The sequence below is a fragment of the Nelumbo lutea genome, chromosome 4, assembly GCF_056320005.1.
Source record: "Nelumbo lutea isolate HS-2025 chromosome 4, American lotus-T2T, whole genome shotgun sequence".
Lineage (NCBI taxonomy): Eukaryota > Viridiplantae > Streptophyta > Magnoliopsida > Proteales > Nelumbonaceae > Nelumbo > Nelumbo lutea.
In genome coordinates this window covers 48,870,920-48,888,843 of record NC_142687.1, presented here as the reverse complement: position 1 = coordinate 48,888,843, position 17,924 = coordinate 48,870,920, and the positions used below count along the sequence as shown (strand labels likewise).

The 17,924-nt window shown below is 35.7% G+C and overlaps 1 protein-coding gene and 1 pseudogene across 1 annotated transcript; one reads left to right on the top strand and one right to left on the bottom strand.

Annotated features, from left to right (window-relative positions):
• Positions 1–1,435: 1,435 nt before the first annotated feature.
• On the bottom strand, positions 1,436–2,974 carry LOC148855656 (uncharacterized; annotated as a pseudogene).
• A 3,621-nt stretch (positions 2,975–6,595) lies between these two features.
• Positions 6,596–8,318, top strand: CCB3 (cofactor assembly, complex C (B6F)). The gene is made up of 3 exons (XM_088982035.1): positions 6,596–6,735; positions 6,849–6,889; positions 7,695–8,318. Exons 1-3 carry the CDS (start codon positions 6,696–6,698, stop codon positions 8,214–8,216), a joined length of 603 nt encoding a protein of 200 aa, XP_088838161.1. The 5' UTR covers positions 6,596–6,695; the 3' UTR covers positions 8,217–8,318.
• The last annotated feature ends 9,606 nt before the right edge of the window (positions 8,319–17,924 follow it).

Genomic DNA, 17,924 nt, shown 5'->3' with positions numbered 1-17,924 from the left:
TCACATGACAACTTAAGCTGTCATGTGACAACTTAATTAATCATATTAATTACAGGCTTTAAGCCCATCAGCTATAAGGCTTATGATCCAATGGTGTTGCACGACCAACTTAGGCCTGATTTGTATGACATGGGACCCCACAATGATTTCACATAAGTTAACATGGGTTGGGCCTAGCCTCTATGAAAAGGTTTTATCGAATTCACTGCTAAACACAATGAATTTCTGAGTACATCACTATGGGATCAAAATGAGCCAAACATTTACATTAAATGATCATTGAATCCAATCATTCTACGAAGACCCAAGGATAATGGGCTTAAGTAAGATAAAACCCATCAAGTAATCAGCCCTTAATGGTTTGGTGCTAGAAGACTCTAAAGGAGAAAAGAAATAAGAGGAACAAGGGCAAAGTAGCTCTTTAGACTTAGAGACCTAGGTTTTGTTAAAGAGATTGATGAGCAAGAGAAGAACATGGGCGTGCCTGTTGGTGTTGGTGCACGCTCTTCTTCTGTCTTCATCATGGAACCTCCTTTGTTCCATTCTGTCTAGGTACAATTCCAACGTCTCTTCCACTTCTTCTAATGGAACTGGAGTTGCTGGGCAGCCATCTCTTTACGTCTTGGTGTTCTTTAGCATAGTGTCCAATTTGCTTTCTATGGTGGCAGTGCTGGCCGTTGCTGTCTTTGCAGCCGTGGTGGCATGGATTACTGGCGCTCCTCACTTTCAATGGTAAGTCTCACTGGTCTCTAGTGTTAGAAGGGAGGAAGATCATAGTAGATATTAGGGTTTTCCATCAAAGTTGTGATAAGGAAAGGGAATATCGAGGAAGATCACGGCAGATATTACAGGGTTTGCCATCAAAGTTGTGATCAGGGAAGGTAATATTGCTGTGTTTACAGAATCAAGAGAAGTTTTTTTCTTAAAATTCTTAATGCTTTCATTTCTTAATATAATTGGCCATTACTTATGATTTTGCTTGTTTGAAATAAAAAGCAGTTGTGGTATTTGCTTTTTTTTTTTTTTGTTTAGAAAAAACAAAATCATACACATTTTTTTTGTAAAGGGTATTAACAACCGTTAGTTTGTTTAACGTCAATTGAAATTGACAAACTGTACCCTTGAGTTTTTTTTTTTTTTTTTTACCGTTGTCATCGTCGGAAGGTAACGAAATATCAAATTTACCTTTCACTATTTATCAAATTTTCAAAATGTCAAATCCGCCACCGACTTTCAATACCTCTCAAGCCTGAAATCACAGTTGTCTGTCTCAAGCGCGTCGGTTCTGGAGAAGAGAAACTCGAATGATCATTTCAAGGCAAGAGTGGTTTTGTAGTCCTTTTCTGGGTGTTGAAGAAAAAGTTAACACCAGCTACCTGCGCTAACTTCAATCCTGACCGAAGTTGAAGAAAAAGTTAACACCATCAACAATAGAAAAATGTATTAGTAATTAAAGGCTGGAGGTTAAAATTAAAAAAAAAAAAAATCTAAAGAAATTCAAGAAAATAAAGTTAAACGACGAACGACGAGCGTTTCCTCCAAGCTTGGTTAGGAACGAGCAGGCTATTCTGTTTCAACGACATTCCAAAACGTTGGATTCTCTGAAATTCGTGTAAGAATTTTGGAAGCTGATTCGATGAAAAATCTTGAGGGGTTGGAGTTCATGGGATGCAACTTCACTATTGTTACTACGGTGGTTGTTATTGCGCATATCTTGTTGGAGAAAACCAGTCAGAACTGAGTTGCAGATGAAACCAACATCATTGGATTTTCTCAGGTGCCAGTCCAGCAGCAGAGCGACTATTTCAGTTTCAGCAGCGGAAAAGAATACAGAATTATAACTACAGATACAATCACAGGACAGAGTGAAAAACACAGATGAACACATCTCTCTGACTGATCAAAGAGTGTAAGAGGGAGTTGGACTGAGTTGGAAAAGCATTCCTGGGAATTTTGGAACTTGTTCTCCCTTTGCAACTACAACCTTCAATCCAAATCCATTCCCATCTACCTTTTTCTGCAACTTCTCTCCAAACCAACAATTCAGACCCAAGATCCCCGTACAAGTATACAGCCTCATCAATCCCCACACACTTGGTACTAAACCAGTTTCCTTTGCCCCCAAGAACCTTCCTTCCCAATTCCGTTGGCACCATTTCCACCAACACCCATTCGAAGCTCCCACATGCAAGCTTGTTCCTCACAGTCTCCCCCAACAAGCGCCAGCCTTCCCTTTCGCCTCACCAGAGTTGCGAACTCCGGTTGATCTACCTTCGGCACCTTCACCTCCTTCCACAAACTAGTGCTCACCTCGAAGCCCATTACGCTGTAGGCACGGGCAGATGTCATACAGAAACTCATCAGAGTACACACTCTCATTCGGGTCCAAACTGTCAGCCTCATTGCAAATTCATCACAAGGCATCCATCCAAAACTCTGCCATTTATCAGCTCGTGAATCATACATTTCCATCGTAGGTTCATATGGTACCCCCACGGGTTGCCGTCAACATGCCTCCGGCGATGTAAACTCTGAAGGAGGAGAGAGCATCATCTATCCACCCCAATCACGCCCACAGCCATGGCTGGTGCGTGGGGTGTTAAAAGGGGGAAGAAGTCTGTGACGTCTGGTGAACAGGTTACACAGCGCCAATTGGAGGGGAGATGAGATGGTGGGTCTGTAGAGAAGGTGAATGAACGGCGAGGAACCACGGAGGTTGGCACGGCCAGATCCCTGCGGAGACTGTGTAGGAAGGGCAAGTCTTGGCACACGTCTACCAGTGCTTGCAGGCTGTTGTAGCACGAGGTAAGGAGTCCGGCGAGAGGAAGGAGAAGAAACACAAATAGCTGAGCGAAGAAAGGTTTCTCATTAAAAACAGAAAACCAGTGGCCAATACCGGGACTAGCTCTTTCGACTTTCTTCACCTCCTCACCAAATTTTTGCCGTTCGGAAGTTGTAGTGGCCGTCGTTGCATAATTCCAAAATCACTGCCACCGCTGCAACTTCGAACAGCAGCTGTGAACAATAAGAGTATTTTGGGAATTTTAAAATGATTATCACTCACCTGTCACGTGTGAATGGATTGTGACGGAAAATTAATGAAAGAGAGGTTTTAGATAATTGTAAAAAAACTTATAGTACCACAAAATAATATCTAAACAGTAGGGTGTATGGAATATACATCTTAAAATCGATGGGAAATGAAACCATTTTCTTATTGGGGTGTGTTAGTGGTCTAACCTTTTAGGTCAAATGGGTTAATCCATTGTGTATAATTAAAACAAAAATTTTAAAATAGAATAATACAAGAAATATAAAACAATTTTGGACACATCTATAATATTATATATTAATCATATAAACAAAAAAAAAAGTATGATAAATAATAATTATTTTATCAATGATATAAATGAAATGAAAAAAAGTAAAAACCAGTTTGAAAATGAAGACCATTTTCATATCTAAATGATACATCAATGATATAACCTTCCAAGTCAAATGGGTCAATCCATGATGTTATGACTAAATAATAAATAGTAAAAATATATATAGAAACTCAAAGAAAAATATAAAGCTTTTTGATACAATTCTAATGTTATATATTCATCATATTAAACCAAAATAAATGTGAAAAATAAGAATTAGTTTTAACAATGATGAAAATGGAGTACAAGATTTAAAATCAACCAAAAAAGCAAATGGTTTTCTTTTTCATCCAAGTGATGGGTTGGTGGTTCAAATGTCCACATCAAATGGATCAAAACATTATCTTATTATTAAATAATAAAATACATAAAATTTTAGAAAATGTAGAAATTTGTAGATAAATTTGAGCACATTCTATAATATTATATATTCATCATATAGAATAAGTGTGATAAATGAGAATTATTTTCATTAACAATGGAAATAATGGGATAAAAATTAGGAGAAAAAATAAAAATCATTAATGTCTAATACATGACTCCACTAACCATGTTAAAGAGATATATGATTTAATTAGCTAGGTCACATTAGGAAAGTGGTTTGGTGGTAAATAGACCTACAATCTTGAAGGTGGCAGATTGATCAATCAAATCAATTGATTTGACCATAATATTAAAAATAATATTTAAATAATATATTTGAATTGTTTTTCCTCCTAATAAGTAAGGTCATTTAGTTATTGACCAAGTCAATGATTTTTTTAATAAAGTGGTTTAGGTTAAAACATACTCAAAAAATTGTGTTCAATTGACAAACTAATAATTCTAACTCTATGGTTCAACCACATCTTGAAAACATTGATAGAAACTGTAAGAACATTTGAAGTTAAGTCTGTGAATTGAAAGACAACATATCCACCTCATGCTTTGATCAATTATCTTTGTTTTATGAATTCCAATAAAACACTAAAATATTATTATTGTCATCATCATTTGAGACTGGCACGTGCACATTTATTAGTACCATTAAAGCTCCATATCTTTAGATATGAAACAACACAACCTTTCACTATATTGGCCTAGACCAATCTGCAAAAATCAAAGACTCTTGGTGTCCTTTACAACTGATCTTTGTCAACGTAACCAATCTGAAGCTCTTGACTATTCAAGTAGAAAAAGAAAACAAAACAAAGTGGTATTATCCATTAAGGTATATTTGGAACAACAAAACATTACATGATTGATATACAAAGTATGGGAGTGTCTTAGTAATAAACAAACTAAAGAGTAGGTTTTAGTACTAAGGGGTGTCTTAGGGCCTGTTCATTTGCTATAAAGTCTGACATCTGAAAGTATAATAATTACATTAAAACTTTAAGAGGTATATTGGTATTGGTGAACTTTTCTTTCCTCTGAACTCTGAATTTTAAATTTTGAAAATTACCAAATATCTATTTTACCCCATATATGAGAGTTTTTGTTTGTCTTTTTTGGGGGTATCATTGAAAAACAAAAACTTGTATGATTGAATTTCAAGAGATGAGAGATAAAGAGGAAATGAACAATTAATTTTCTTTTAAAGTTAAAAGGTTCCTCTTAAGAGATAAGAGTTAAGAGCAAAAGAATAGACCCTTAATGAATCACCTTTTATAAAACAATCAAATCATGGGGTAGCAAATTCAGGGAATGCATCATAAAATATCAGAACATATTAGATGAGATGGTTTGGTTACATGCATAGTCTACATCACCCATTAGAAGAAGTGATCTTTTATAAGTTTTCACTTGAGCACTTCAACTAATGTTCGGCCATGTGGTCCTTGTTTATAATGAAGCGAGATAAGCATTATAAAAATCATCAATTTGGAATTCAATAGACTTTCACCTATAAGCATGCTAGGGAATAACAAGTATTCTCTCTTACACACTCTCTTATTCTTACACTTGCTCTCGCCTCGGCGCCTTAGTTCTTTAATCACCTTGATTGACTTAATCGTTGTCAGAGTCTCTAGCCCTGAGCCCACACCTTAGGATCTCTTATGTCTTTTGTGCTTACAATTGAGACCTATAGCCAGTCTAAACTACAAGTTTGATAAAAACAACAATTATGATGATTCTAGTGTTTTCTTATAAAAAACTCATGTAATAAAGATAAATAATAGAAACTTGGTGCATCGGTATATTTATTGTCTTTCAACCCAGAGACCTAGCTCCAAATCATCATACTTGTAGTTTATATCAATGTTTTCAACTTATAGTTGAATTAGACAGTCAAATTTTGTCATATGAACAAATTTCTATGCTTATATTATACATATTCATGAGTTAATACATGACTCTAGGGATGGCAATTTTCCCCATCCCCGATGGGTAACCGACTTCCTTGACCCAACAAGGTTGATGATGGAGATTGTTTTGGTGAAATAGAGATAGGGATGAGGATTAATAGGGATCCCCGACCAAGGTCAGAGTTGAGGATGGGGAATGAGACCCCTGCCTCACTCCGACCCCAATTATATATCAAATAGTATTCATATTAAATATATATTATTATATTATATATGATATTATATATACATATATCAAAATATATTTAAAATATTATTTATTTATTTTAAATAAATATATTTTTCAAGAAAATACTATTAATTAAAAATTTTCAAGGATCCGGATCCCCATAGGAAACCTATCCGGTCGAAGATTAATTTTTTATCTTTGTTAAAAATGGGGATTTATTCCAAAATTTGGGTTGGAGATAGGAAATATGATCTCTGCCAAACCTTTCCCGTTGCCATTCCTAAATGACAGTTCTAATTCCTTAGCAATAGTAATATTGGAGTTGGAATAGGATTCAATAGTGAGAGTAAAAGATAGACAAGCCCAGTGAAATAAAGGAAAAATAGCCCAACCAAGTCAAGCCCAGTTAGCTTGGGCCTATGTAATAATTCCTTTTCTTGTATTAGACATCATATAATTTAAAATTTTATACACAATTAAATTATAATTTTTTGATGCCATAGGCCCACAAAGCTTGGCCCATAGGCCACATACAAATTGAGGCCTAGGCTTAAATTTAGGCCCAAGGTCCGATTGGTTTCCCACTTCAGTCAGCCTCTCAGATTTTTGCAATGTATAGGGTAAATCCGTCATTACACAAAAACAAGCGGCCCAAAATAGATTACAGAAGATTTGCAAGGATAAACCTGTAGAGGGTAGACCACCTCTCTCTCTTTCTCTCTCTCTCTCGCTCTCTCGCTCTTGCTCGCGTCGATGGCGACCTCTTCTCTTCTCAGTCGTCCACAACTCAGAGGTAAATTATGAACTTCATGCACCTTAGATACCCATTTTCTACTCTTCATATTACATTTGGAAATCAATATTGATTTAGTAATCCTTGAATTAACTTTCCTTGTTTTTTCGTAGGACTTCCTCCTCTACGAAAACAGAAGATTTTCAGCAATTCAGTAAGTTCCAAATTTGATTATCCTTTTCTTTTACAATTTCCAGATGTGAGTGGTAGCGTACACCATAAACACTTAATGTTGATTGTTCTGAGTCCTGGATAGATAAAGTTATGGATGTCTGTATCTGAGGGGGTGGGCGGGGGAGGATATTGATCTGAGAATGCAGTTTCATAGTTTCTATAACAGCTATATAATGCAAAGACCGAAACCATCTTCAAGACAATAATGATCCGAACGTCCTCTGACCTGGGTTTTTACTTTTTAGTCTAAAAAATGGTACTTTACAGTCTGTCAGGATAAGGAAGATGGTTTTAATCTCTAATGCAGTGTTCGGTTTGATAGAAAATAAGAAAGAAACAAAAATTTGAGCGAAAGTTATTTTCGAAATTCCTTGAGAACTTTCCCTCAACTTTCTGTTTCCCTCTTATTTTCTGTCAAACCAAGCATGGTCTAACCTTGATTCTTGAACACCTAGAAAGTTTCAAATTTGCATTATATCCTTGCAAAGCCCTTACAGAATGAGAACTTGGTCATTAGTCACTAAAATTTCTATTCATCCCAAAACCAGTAAGGTAAAAGATTAAAATAAATAAAATAATTTGCTCCAGTCACTTATTGTAACATCTATGATAACCACAAAATCAAGAACTTACCAAAACCATGTCTCCTCTGAAGCATTGAAGCTGGTTGACTAACAATCAACTTTGAAGTTGCCAAGCACTTTCTTTTGAAGTGCCTTTTAGAGTGGTTTATTTTTGTTTCAGTTCAGTGATGGAGGAAATGCACTGCACCTATTTGATTACAGGAATGGTTGAAGTGCCCAACCAAAAGAAGCCAGCACCATGTCTCAAGCATTCAATGTGGGACATACTGTTTCCTAGGGAATGTAGCAAGAGGAATTGTCAAGAGTTCACCTTTGGATGCAGTCATTCTACATGAACAATTTGAGGTCTCTGCAAGTGTAGAAGATTTCTATAATATAGCAAAGATACAATACAACATCTTGGAGAACATGGTGCTGGCAGACCTGGACCCATCATTTGCAAAGTTGGTAATTGGGATCCTGGGTCCCATTCTCTCTGCATTTAGCTTTCTGTTCATCCTCCGAATAGTTATGTCATGGTACCCCAAGCTTCCTGTGGGAAAATTCCCTTATGTTATAGCTTATGCTCCTACAGAACCACTTCTTGTACAAACACGTAAGTTGATTCCACCCCTTGGAGGAGTAGACGTAACCCCTGTGGTCTGGTTTGGATTGATAAGTTTCCTGAATGAAATATTGGTAGGCCCACAAGGGCTTCTTGTACTTCTTTCTCAACAGGTTTAGCTGTTGACAAAAAAATTGCATGGGAATGATAGAAATGTAAATACTGAGATGAAATTTTGTATTCACTTCATTGACTCAGTACAACATAGTAACTTCTCATCATTTCTACAATGTTTCAACTTGGTTGTTCCATGATTTAGTAAAGGTCGAGAAAGTAAACAATGAACAAACTATTTGCAAATTGAAGGCTAAACTACTACTGATCCTTTTTTTCTTTGGCTTCATAAACTGCTACTGATCCTGATAATATGCTGGAACACCAGAACCACAAGTCATACAATATCCTGCTGATACTTGAGAAACCATACCTGAGGCAGCACATCAAGTAACAATGAAAACATGTTTGCTCATAACTTGACATAACCTGCACTCAAATGCATATCCCCTAGTCTATACTGCAGGATGTTTAGAAAAAGTGAGTTTTTTGTTTCAGGATGGGAGTTGCTTGACATTTTACATGAACCTTTTCTAGTTGATACCTCCACACCAGTCTGAAGTTAAGTGACCATTGAGGGGGCCTAACTTGCACTCAAATGCAAATCCCTAGTCTATACTGCAGGATGTATAGAAAAAGTGAGTTGGCTGTTTCAGCATGTGAGTTGCCTGACATTTTAAACCAAGTCTCTGTTTTTGTTGATACCTCCCCACAAGGTCTGTCAATGGACTGGATATTGGTCCAACCTGATCTGGAAGTATGAGTCCATTACAGATGGACCGGTTTCAATCCAATCCAATGAATATTTGGACCGTTTTGGATCAGTCCAATTCAATGTCTGGACAATCCAATCTCCAATCTGTTCAAATTGGTTTCAATTTAGATTGGGTCCAACCAAAACCTGGTCCATTGAAACTCATACTCTTATGTTCTGTCAATAACCCGGATATTGGTTCAATCTAACCCAATCCAATATAAATCCATTATGGATGGACCAGGTCCAATCCAATCCAATAAATATTTTGGACCATCAAGTCTGGACTGGTCCAGTTCAATGTCTTATTAGTCCATCCAACCCATCCAAATTGATTTTGATTTGGACAGGTCCAACCCAAATCAGGTTCATAGACACCCGTAGTAGTCTACACTGCAGGATGTATAGTTAAAGTGAGCAAAAGGAAAAGGGTCATGTGAATTGAGTTAGAACTTAGAAACTGTTGATGATAACATGGCCTTTGTCTTGGTAAGCATTGTAAAAGCCTGCACAATGACCAATAAAAACGCACCTATAATCCAACTGTCCAAGTCAACTACTACTGTTTTCAACTTGTATTTGAAATGGCTCTCATGTTTGGCACCATTTATTAGAAATTTGGCCTTCATCTTGTCTCGTCTTAGCACCATATTTATCATTTTTTTTTCTTTATTCTCAATCAATCAAAATAGAAGAAAAGAGGAGCAGAGAATCCCTTTACTGCATCAGGGGAGCTCAACCTTCGGTTGTTCTCCCTTGTAGCAGGTAATTACTAGTTATTGGAGAACTTCGTCAAAGCAAACGATTTGATTGTCTTAATAGTTGGGGCGTGTATTGTAACAAGAGTTAGAATGGTCGTCTTGCTTTATGATAAGATACACCATTGCTTTTGAAGATTTACAAGGGATGCTCTTGAATCATAAAATTAGAATTGCTACTCTAAAGTCCATATGTGAGTCCAACTTTCTAAATGCTAATGTAGCTACAAAGAATTACCTAGATAACAAATTCTCCAATTTCAAAGGCAAAGGTCCTAATAATTGTCAGGAAAGCTAATGAGAATCTGTTAAGGTCTTAAAAAGTTAAATGGCTTGATTTGATGCATTCTAATAGGTCTGGCAATCTTGACCCCAACCCGTTTGACCCACCCAACCCACCCACCTTGTAGTCCATCCATTCTATTGGTGGGTCAATATGGGTCGAATAACCCATTAGGGTCAGTGGAAAAGGGTCAAGGTGGGTTGAGTTGAGGGTACCCATTAGGGTCAGGATGGGTTCGGTCGCGGGGGTCAGGAAGGGCTGGGTTGAGTGCCTATTTATACTTGCCAAGTCAAAAATAAAAATAACAATTGAGGTGACTCAAATTCAAGCCTCCTAGCACATCCACATCTTATTACAATTCCAAACCATCAAACCACATTTCATTTTGTAATTAAAAGTGAAATAAAATAGATTTTATTAACTTTTGTTTTCACATGCAATTTTACACGAAAGCACTTTTACAAAAGCAATTTTATAAAGTAATTTTATGGAAAGTACTTTTACGAAATCACTTTTACATAAGTATTTTTATGAAAGCACTTTTACAAAAGTAATTTTACATGAAAGCACTTTTATAAAAGTACGTTTACACAAAAGTGCTTTTACAAAAGTCGTTTACACAAAAGTGCTTTTACAAAAGTTCTTTTATAATAGTACTTTCACGGAAGTACTTTTACAAAAGCACTTTTACGTGAAAGCACTTTATGAAAGCATAAAAGCACTTTTATATAAGTTATACATTTTCTTTTGTATCTTTTGCAAATTCCACTATTTTCTATATTTTCCTGTAATTTTATGGGATTTTTCTGTATTTACAAATTTTTGGTGTTTTCTACATAATTTCTGCATTTTATGGTGTTTTCATGTATATCCTGCATTTTTTTGCAAATTTTCTGTATTTTACGCAATTTTTAGTATTTTTCTGCATTTTTGTAGATTTTTTTTTATTTTCTGTATTTTTTGTAATTTTCTGATATTTGTGATTTTTTGGTTTTTTTTTTTTCATTTTCTGTAATTTTTTCTGCTATTTTCTGCATTTATCTACAATTATTGCATTTTGGGTATACGGGTTGACCTGGCCCATTTTTGTCATGTGACAGTCTTGAGAGAGATGATTTTCTTAAAAATGTTTTTTTTCGGATATATGGGCCAACCCAACCCGTTTCTGTCACGTGGCAATCTTAAGAGACATGGTTTTCTCAAAGATGTTTTTTTTTTCGGGCATACGGATTTGACCCAACCCAGTTCTTTCACTTGGCATCCTTGAGAGAGATTATTCTTACAAACGTTGTTATATTTTGGTATATGGGTTGCCCTAATCCATTTCTGCCACGTGGCAGCCTTGAAAAAGATGTTTTTCTAAAAAAAATGTTATTTTCGTGTATATGGGTCAACCCGATCTGTTTATGCAACGTGACAATCTTGAGAGAGATGTTCCTCTTAAAAGTTGTTATTTCAAAGTATACAGGCTGTCCCGTTGTCTCCACCCATTTCCATATTTATAGGTAAGGGTAGGTGGGTTAGTATGGATGATGGTGGGTAGGGGTCAATATGGATGGGTCAAATGGGTCAATATGAGTGGGTCAGGGTGGGAAAGGATTGGGGTGGGTTATGACCATTTAACAAGGATTGATGATGGGTCATAGTGGATTGGTGGTTCAATATGGGTGGATTGGTATTCAACCCTTACCCAACCGACCCATTTGCCACCCCTACTCCTAAAGATCAGATGACTTGACTTATTGTATTCTAATAGTTTTAAGGCTTTTAACATACTAGATGGTACCCGTGCAATGCATGGGCTTATTAAACAAAATTAAAGTAAAAGGAACCCTATGATATCATTTCAAAATTAATTTTACAGTTTTATTAAATTATAAACTATGCATTAAACAATATTGAAACAAAAGTCCTACGAAATTTCTAATTGATTTGAGTGGCTCCAATTTCTTATGTTTCTCATGATAATTTATAATTCAAAACATATCATAATTATTGTAAGGAAACAATGTAATATTCATTTAAATTAGTAAATGAAAATTAATTGTTTTATTTTTAAATGTAACTCATATTAATATTGTTACTGTATTTTCTTATGTTATTTGTGTTATTTATTTTCATATTTTGTATTGTTTTCCCTTTGCTTTGTAGTTTGTATTATTTTATAATTTTCTTTTGTTACTATTATTATTTTATTTATTTGTCACATTTCATTAGTTGTTTATTATTATTTTATTAGTTATATTATTTGTAATTGATTTATTAATAAAAATCTGAAAATGTATAATAAATCAAATTAATAAAATCCATATAGGGACGGGTAGTGAATGCGGATTGCATGAAACTCGTTTAATACGTACCCATACGTACCCATACCACATACACCTAGTGAAAACAAATAATGAAGGCCCCGTTTTCTTATCATCTTCTTCGCCAGATTGTTAAAACGGGTTTTGCAGAACCCATTTCAATTTTTTTTGTTTTCTCTCCCATTCTTCAAATCCATTCTTAGGCCATGTTTAGGAATGTTTAAGTAAAAAATAAGTATTTATTCAAATAAATACTTATTTGCATTTAGCATCTAACTTCCTTTTGTGATGCATAGACTTTCGAGCCTAGTTTAAAGCCAAATATTTGACTTCTGTAACAGTTTCTTTGCTGTCTCTTTGGTTAGGAGTCTGCATATCTAATTTGTAAAGTTGAAGTTGGCATAGTACTCCTTGAAGGGGTCCGAAGAGATGGTACAATGAATAACCTTGTAAGACAAAGCTCTACTACATAAATAAATATAGCTTTTGGAAGATAGAATATCTCCCCGATTGACGTATTTGTAGATGGTGTGGTGAAAATATTAATGAGAATTGGGGTTGCAACTTCTATTTAAATTGTCTTTTGGATAATATTAATGAGAATTAGGGATCGCAATTTCTATCTTATCCGGTGATATCTGCCCCTATCCTCCCTGACGGGGCTGATTTTTTAGCTTGAAAACGGGTTTTGGGTTAGGAATGGGTTTTGGAATTCTACAATCTGTATGGGTATGGTATTAGGCTAAATCCGATTTGCATATTGTTGAAAATCATTTAAGCTTTATTTATTAGGTGTTGAGTTAAATAATATTTTGAATTTTATGTGGAGGATAATTGATAGATTATATATTTTTTTACATATTTTAATCAAATAACTGGAAATCTTGTTGTTTGTTTATGTTATTTTACTTATTTATTGCTTATATATAGCAAGAAATAATAAAAAAAATTAGATGTGGGTTCTAAACCCAACCTGCCCTACTGTTGAATGTGGGGAGGATTTTGCATTTTCATGTAAGGAGAGGGTTTGGTTCTCAAAATCCAACCTGATATAGGTTTTGGGGTGGGCATGGGTTGAGAGGTTTAGGGAGGTGGGTAGGGTCTAGAATTTACAAAACTCTCCCGGAATCCGCCCTGTTGCCATCCCTAAACAAGATCACCAAACATCATTTTAAATAAAAGTAAAAATAAAAAAAAGGAGAAAATTGGATAGATGGTTTGGAGAAGGGGAGGAGAGGCCAAGTGACAACAAGGAGAATGCTAGAAAAGGGGAATAGAGGGAGGAGAGAAATTTGAGGAGAAAGCAAGGAAGGGGGAATGAGAGGGCTTCTGATGTGGCCTATATCGTTATATAATATAGTATTGATTGGTAACAATTGGTATTATATCCTACTACCACATCTCAAATTCGAATCAAGGCTACTTGGAACTAAGTAAAAACTACAAGAGGAAAGCTAGGGCTACTTGATGTCAAAGCGTGAGCCATTATAGAGAAGGCTACCTGCTATGACAATGAGAACTACCTAATATGAAGTTTCCTAGACATTATATTGGTTATGGAAGTGTGGCTAAAGAGGTTAAATGGCTTAGCTTGATACGTTCCTATGGTCCTAAGGCTTTTGGTGTATTGGTCAAGTACATCATACATCATGACAAAATCTTATCTATCATATCTATAAGAAGAAAAATCATATTGCTCAAGATCATTATTTCAAGTATCACCAATAACAATTGCATAGCTACCTCCAACAATTTAAATCAGTAATGGTAGTTAGTGCCTTGATTATGGAGCCACAAATCACATCATATTGGATCTTAGAAATTTGAAACAAGGTTTTTAAAATTGAATCGGGTAACGAACCAGTTAGGGGTCCAGTTTTCGGATTGAATGGTCCAGTCGTTTGAATTGAACAGATAGCCCGTTTTGATTAAAAAATAAAAAATTAAAAAAAGCTAAACCGTTGAATGGTTCAAACGGTTCGACCGCCTGAATTAACGGTTTACTGACCAAATTAATGGTTTTTGACAAAATAACAATTCTGCGGTAAAATAGAACCGATTCCCGTTTTTTCTGGTGTAACCGTCCGGTCCAGTCCAATATTGAAAATCATGATTTGAAGCTTCACTTTTGAGTACATTGGGTTGGGACTGATAAAATCCAAGTAGGCAATGTTGCAAGTTTACTGATTTTCAATATTGGCTCTTCTACATTGAATAATGCCCAGCTGTCAACAAAGAATTTTGTTGTGAAGGACTGGTGCACGGTGAAAGTTTTGCATCAGGGACAGAATAAGCAGGACCTTTACAGGAGAGAATAAGAACTACAGTACTTGATGCATGGCATTAATAGAGGCTTACACATCATACTCCTCAAGTTGTTCACAGAAGCAACCATTTCATCCCAGCATTAATTACTAAGATTGCATTTCCTTTATTTGGGTTTTTTTTTTTTTTAATCCATATGGATCAGCCCTTGTAATTTCAAATATTACATGTTTTTAGCAAATACAAGTGGAGTGTCTCTAAGACAAAACTAGTTATAATTCATAGATAGTTTCTGAATGGTTACAAGTGGGTAGTTTCTGAACAATTATAAGTGGGCAGGTTTTAAAGTGAGAGTAAAGGATGCATATGCCCTCTTTATGCCTGTTGTATTCTTAGGCAAGGGGATAGAAAGCATCCAATGAAAAATTATAGAAAAAAGGGGCATTTGCTCTTCTTTAGGTAGTATAGATATAGATGTGCCAATTGATTCTCTTACTCAAAAATCAGATGCATTGGGGATCTTCTCAAATTTAATATATTGGCTAAAATCCTTTTGTTGACAAACGAATGGTGGGGGAGAATTTGTTAAATTTCAACATGCTCTTGTGTCCCAAGTTATTTTTTGGGCCCAGTCTCACTTTGGGCCTCAAACTTCAAAACGTGATAATACAATATCTAAACTTTTAAAACGTGTCAATTTAGTAAAAAATCATTAACCACTTTTAAGTGGCATGTGAAAGAACACAAATGCTCTTCAGCTATCATCTATTTTTCTTTATCAACCATCCAAATGCCCACAGGTCTTAGAAGCCAATAGAGAAAAGCAATTAGTAAAAAATGATCGGTTGCTTCGGTTCAACCTTGATTCTTGAGGAAGAAGATGATGAACAGTGCCAAAGGGTAATTTTGATATTTTCAAAAGTTTTAAGTCAGACATGTCATCACATGATAGAGATAACTGATGGAGTGCTAACGGCAAGGAGTAAATTGGCACATTTTGGAAGTTTAGGTACTGAATTGACACGTTTTGAAGTTTAGGGACCAAAGTGAGACCATGCCTAAAGTACAAGATACTAATCTACAATTTTCCCTATTTTTATCTATGTGGATCAGTCTTTGTAATTTCAAATATTATATGATTTTACATAACTTTTCTCCAAGTTGTGGTTATTGTGGTTATTAGTAGCAGGGTACTAATCTACAATTTTCTCAAAGTTTGTGGTTATTAGTGTTTTTCTTGCTTAAATGCCTTTCAACAAAAATAGGTTGGAGTATAGTTCCCTTCCTTGTGTCTTTTTTGGTTATAACCCTAATAACTATAGAAATAAGTGCCTCAAAATTTCTGCTGGACACGTATACATTTTTAGATACGCTCTCTTCAAAGAGGATGTTTTTTTCCTTTACTATACAGGATTCAAAATATCGATATACCCTATACCGGACATATCATATTATATCCTTTGGTCTCCAATATACCTATTTACAGGTGTTTTTGGTAACCCATTATTTCAAATAATATATATAAAAATACATTTAAAACTGAAAAAAAAAAACTAAAACAAAGAAATAAAAGGAGTATGGTTCAAAGAACTGATACACCTCTACTGATACATACCAAAAGTAGTGTATTGATACTTTGAACCTTGCTACCACATCAGATAATCCATCACAAGTCTCTTTACCCAAGCCTGATTGTTCCATTGATTTCGGTAGGCCTACCTCCTATTATGATATCTGCCCAACTCCTACAACTCCAATAGTTGATACTGCTGTTCAATCCTCTTCCATGGATGAGCCCAATACTAACTTTGTTTTAGCCCAACTCATAGCTTATTAAGCCCCTGCTGCTTCCATGCCCAACCAACTCACCCTTTTCATCTTAGTTCAGTCCACCTATCCCCTGACAACACTTTCCAAATTTAGAATTTTCAAGCCCAAAATCTATCACACGATCAAGCATCTCTCCTCATACCCGTTTATGGAGACCACCTACTTTTAGTTTACCTAGCCATTAAACAACCTAAATGGTTTGGTACTATGAATAAAGAATTTAAGAATGGCATGTGGGTTCTCACTACTCTTCTAGTTAATTCATATGTTGTTGGATGCAAATGGATTTATAATGGTGTATAGGGCTTTCAAGAACTGTTGATTTTCATGACACATTTAGCCCTGTTATCAAGCCTTGCCGGTTCGAATTCTCCTCAGTATAGCTATTTCTCAGAGGCTAGGTTCTCCACTAGCCTTTGAATGTATAAAATTATGTAGTTTAAAAATTGGTTTGGTTTATGAAATCCAATAAACCAAACTCGAACTGTAAACCGCAATTTAAGAAACTAACAAACCGAATCAAACCATTTTTAAATACAAACTGAACCAAACTACAAATTCGTTTTGGTTCAGTTTAGTTTTGTAGTTTGAACCGTACAATTAATACCCCTGTTTTTTACCCTTATAATAAAGAGGGACGAAATTCAGCAATAGGGACATTTTTGCCAAGAAATTTTTTAGAATCTAGACTTCATTCCCACTTTAGTAGTAGTATAAATATGCCAACATTTAACATTCCCCCACTACTAGTCATTATACAACAATGAAGGGCATTCATTATGGTCTTTGCATTATTAAGTCCTTTACTAATCAACCTCATGGTTTCTTTGTTGGTGATTAGGTTCGTTGCTAAATGATATGAAATCCTAGGGTAGATATTATGCATTTTATGGCAACCATACAGTTTTTTGATCAAGTAATCCATAGGTTTTTGGTCAAGAACCAAATCAAAGTATCGTAAGTTCGTAACATAGATTCAGAATCTTCTAAACCACTTTTTTTTACATTTCCTTCTAGGGAAATTGGTCTCACTATTCGTCTACTTATTTTAGGTTCCGTTTGGTTTGTGGGAAGATTTGGGTCGGATGGAAAAGTATAAAAATTTAACTTTTCTGTGTTTGATTTTATTGGGATGGGATGGGATGGGAAAGTACTGTTCACCTTCCTCTTTAATTTGTCCTTCCTCAGGAACTTTATGAATAGAGGCACAACTTTAGGAACTTCACAAACAGAGGCACGACTTCAGGAACTTCACGAATAGAGGTGACTCTCGCCAGGAGCTTTGCTAGAAACTTCACGAACAGAGGCGACTCCCATTGAGCTCGTCATAGTCTGAATAGGAAGAAGAGAGAAGACAGAGGGAGAGAAGACGAGGGAGAAGAGGGAAGACAATGAGGGAGAAGAGAGAAGAGGAAGATGGAATTGCACTGAGAAAGGGAGACAGAGATAGAGACAGGGGACAGAGAGAAGAGGAAGACGAACCGAGGGACAAAGACGGGACCACCGTCTATTCGTTGTAGCTAAGAAAGGGAGAAAGTGAGGAAGACGGAGTCGCACTGTTTCTCTCCTTCCTC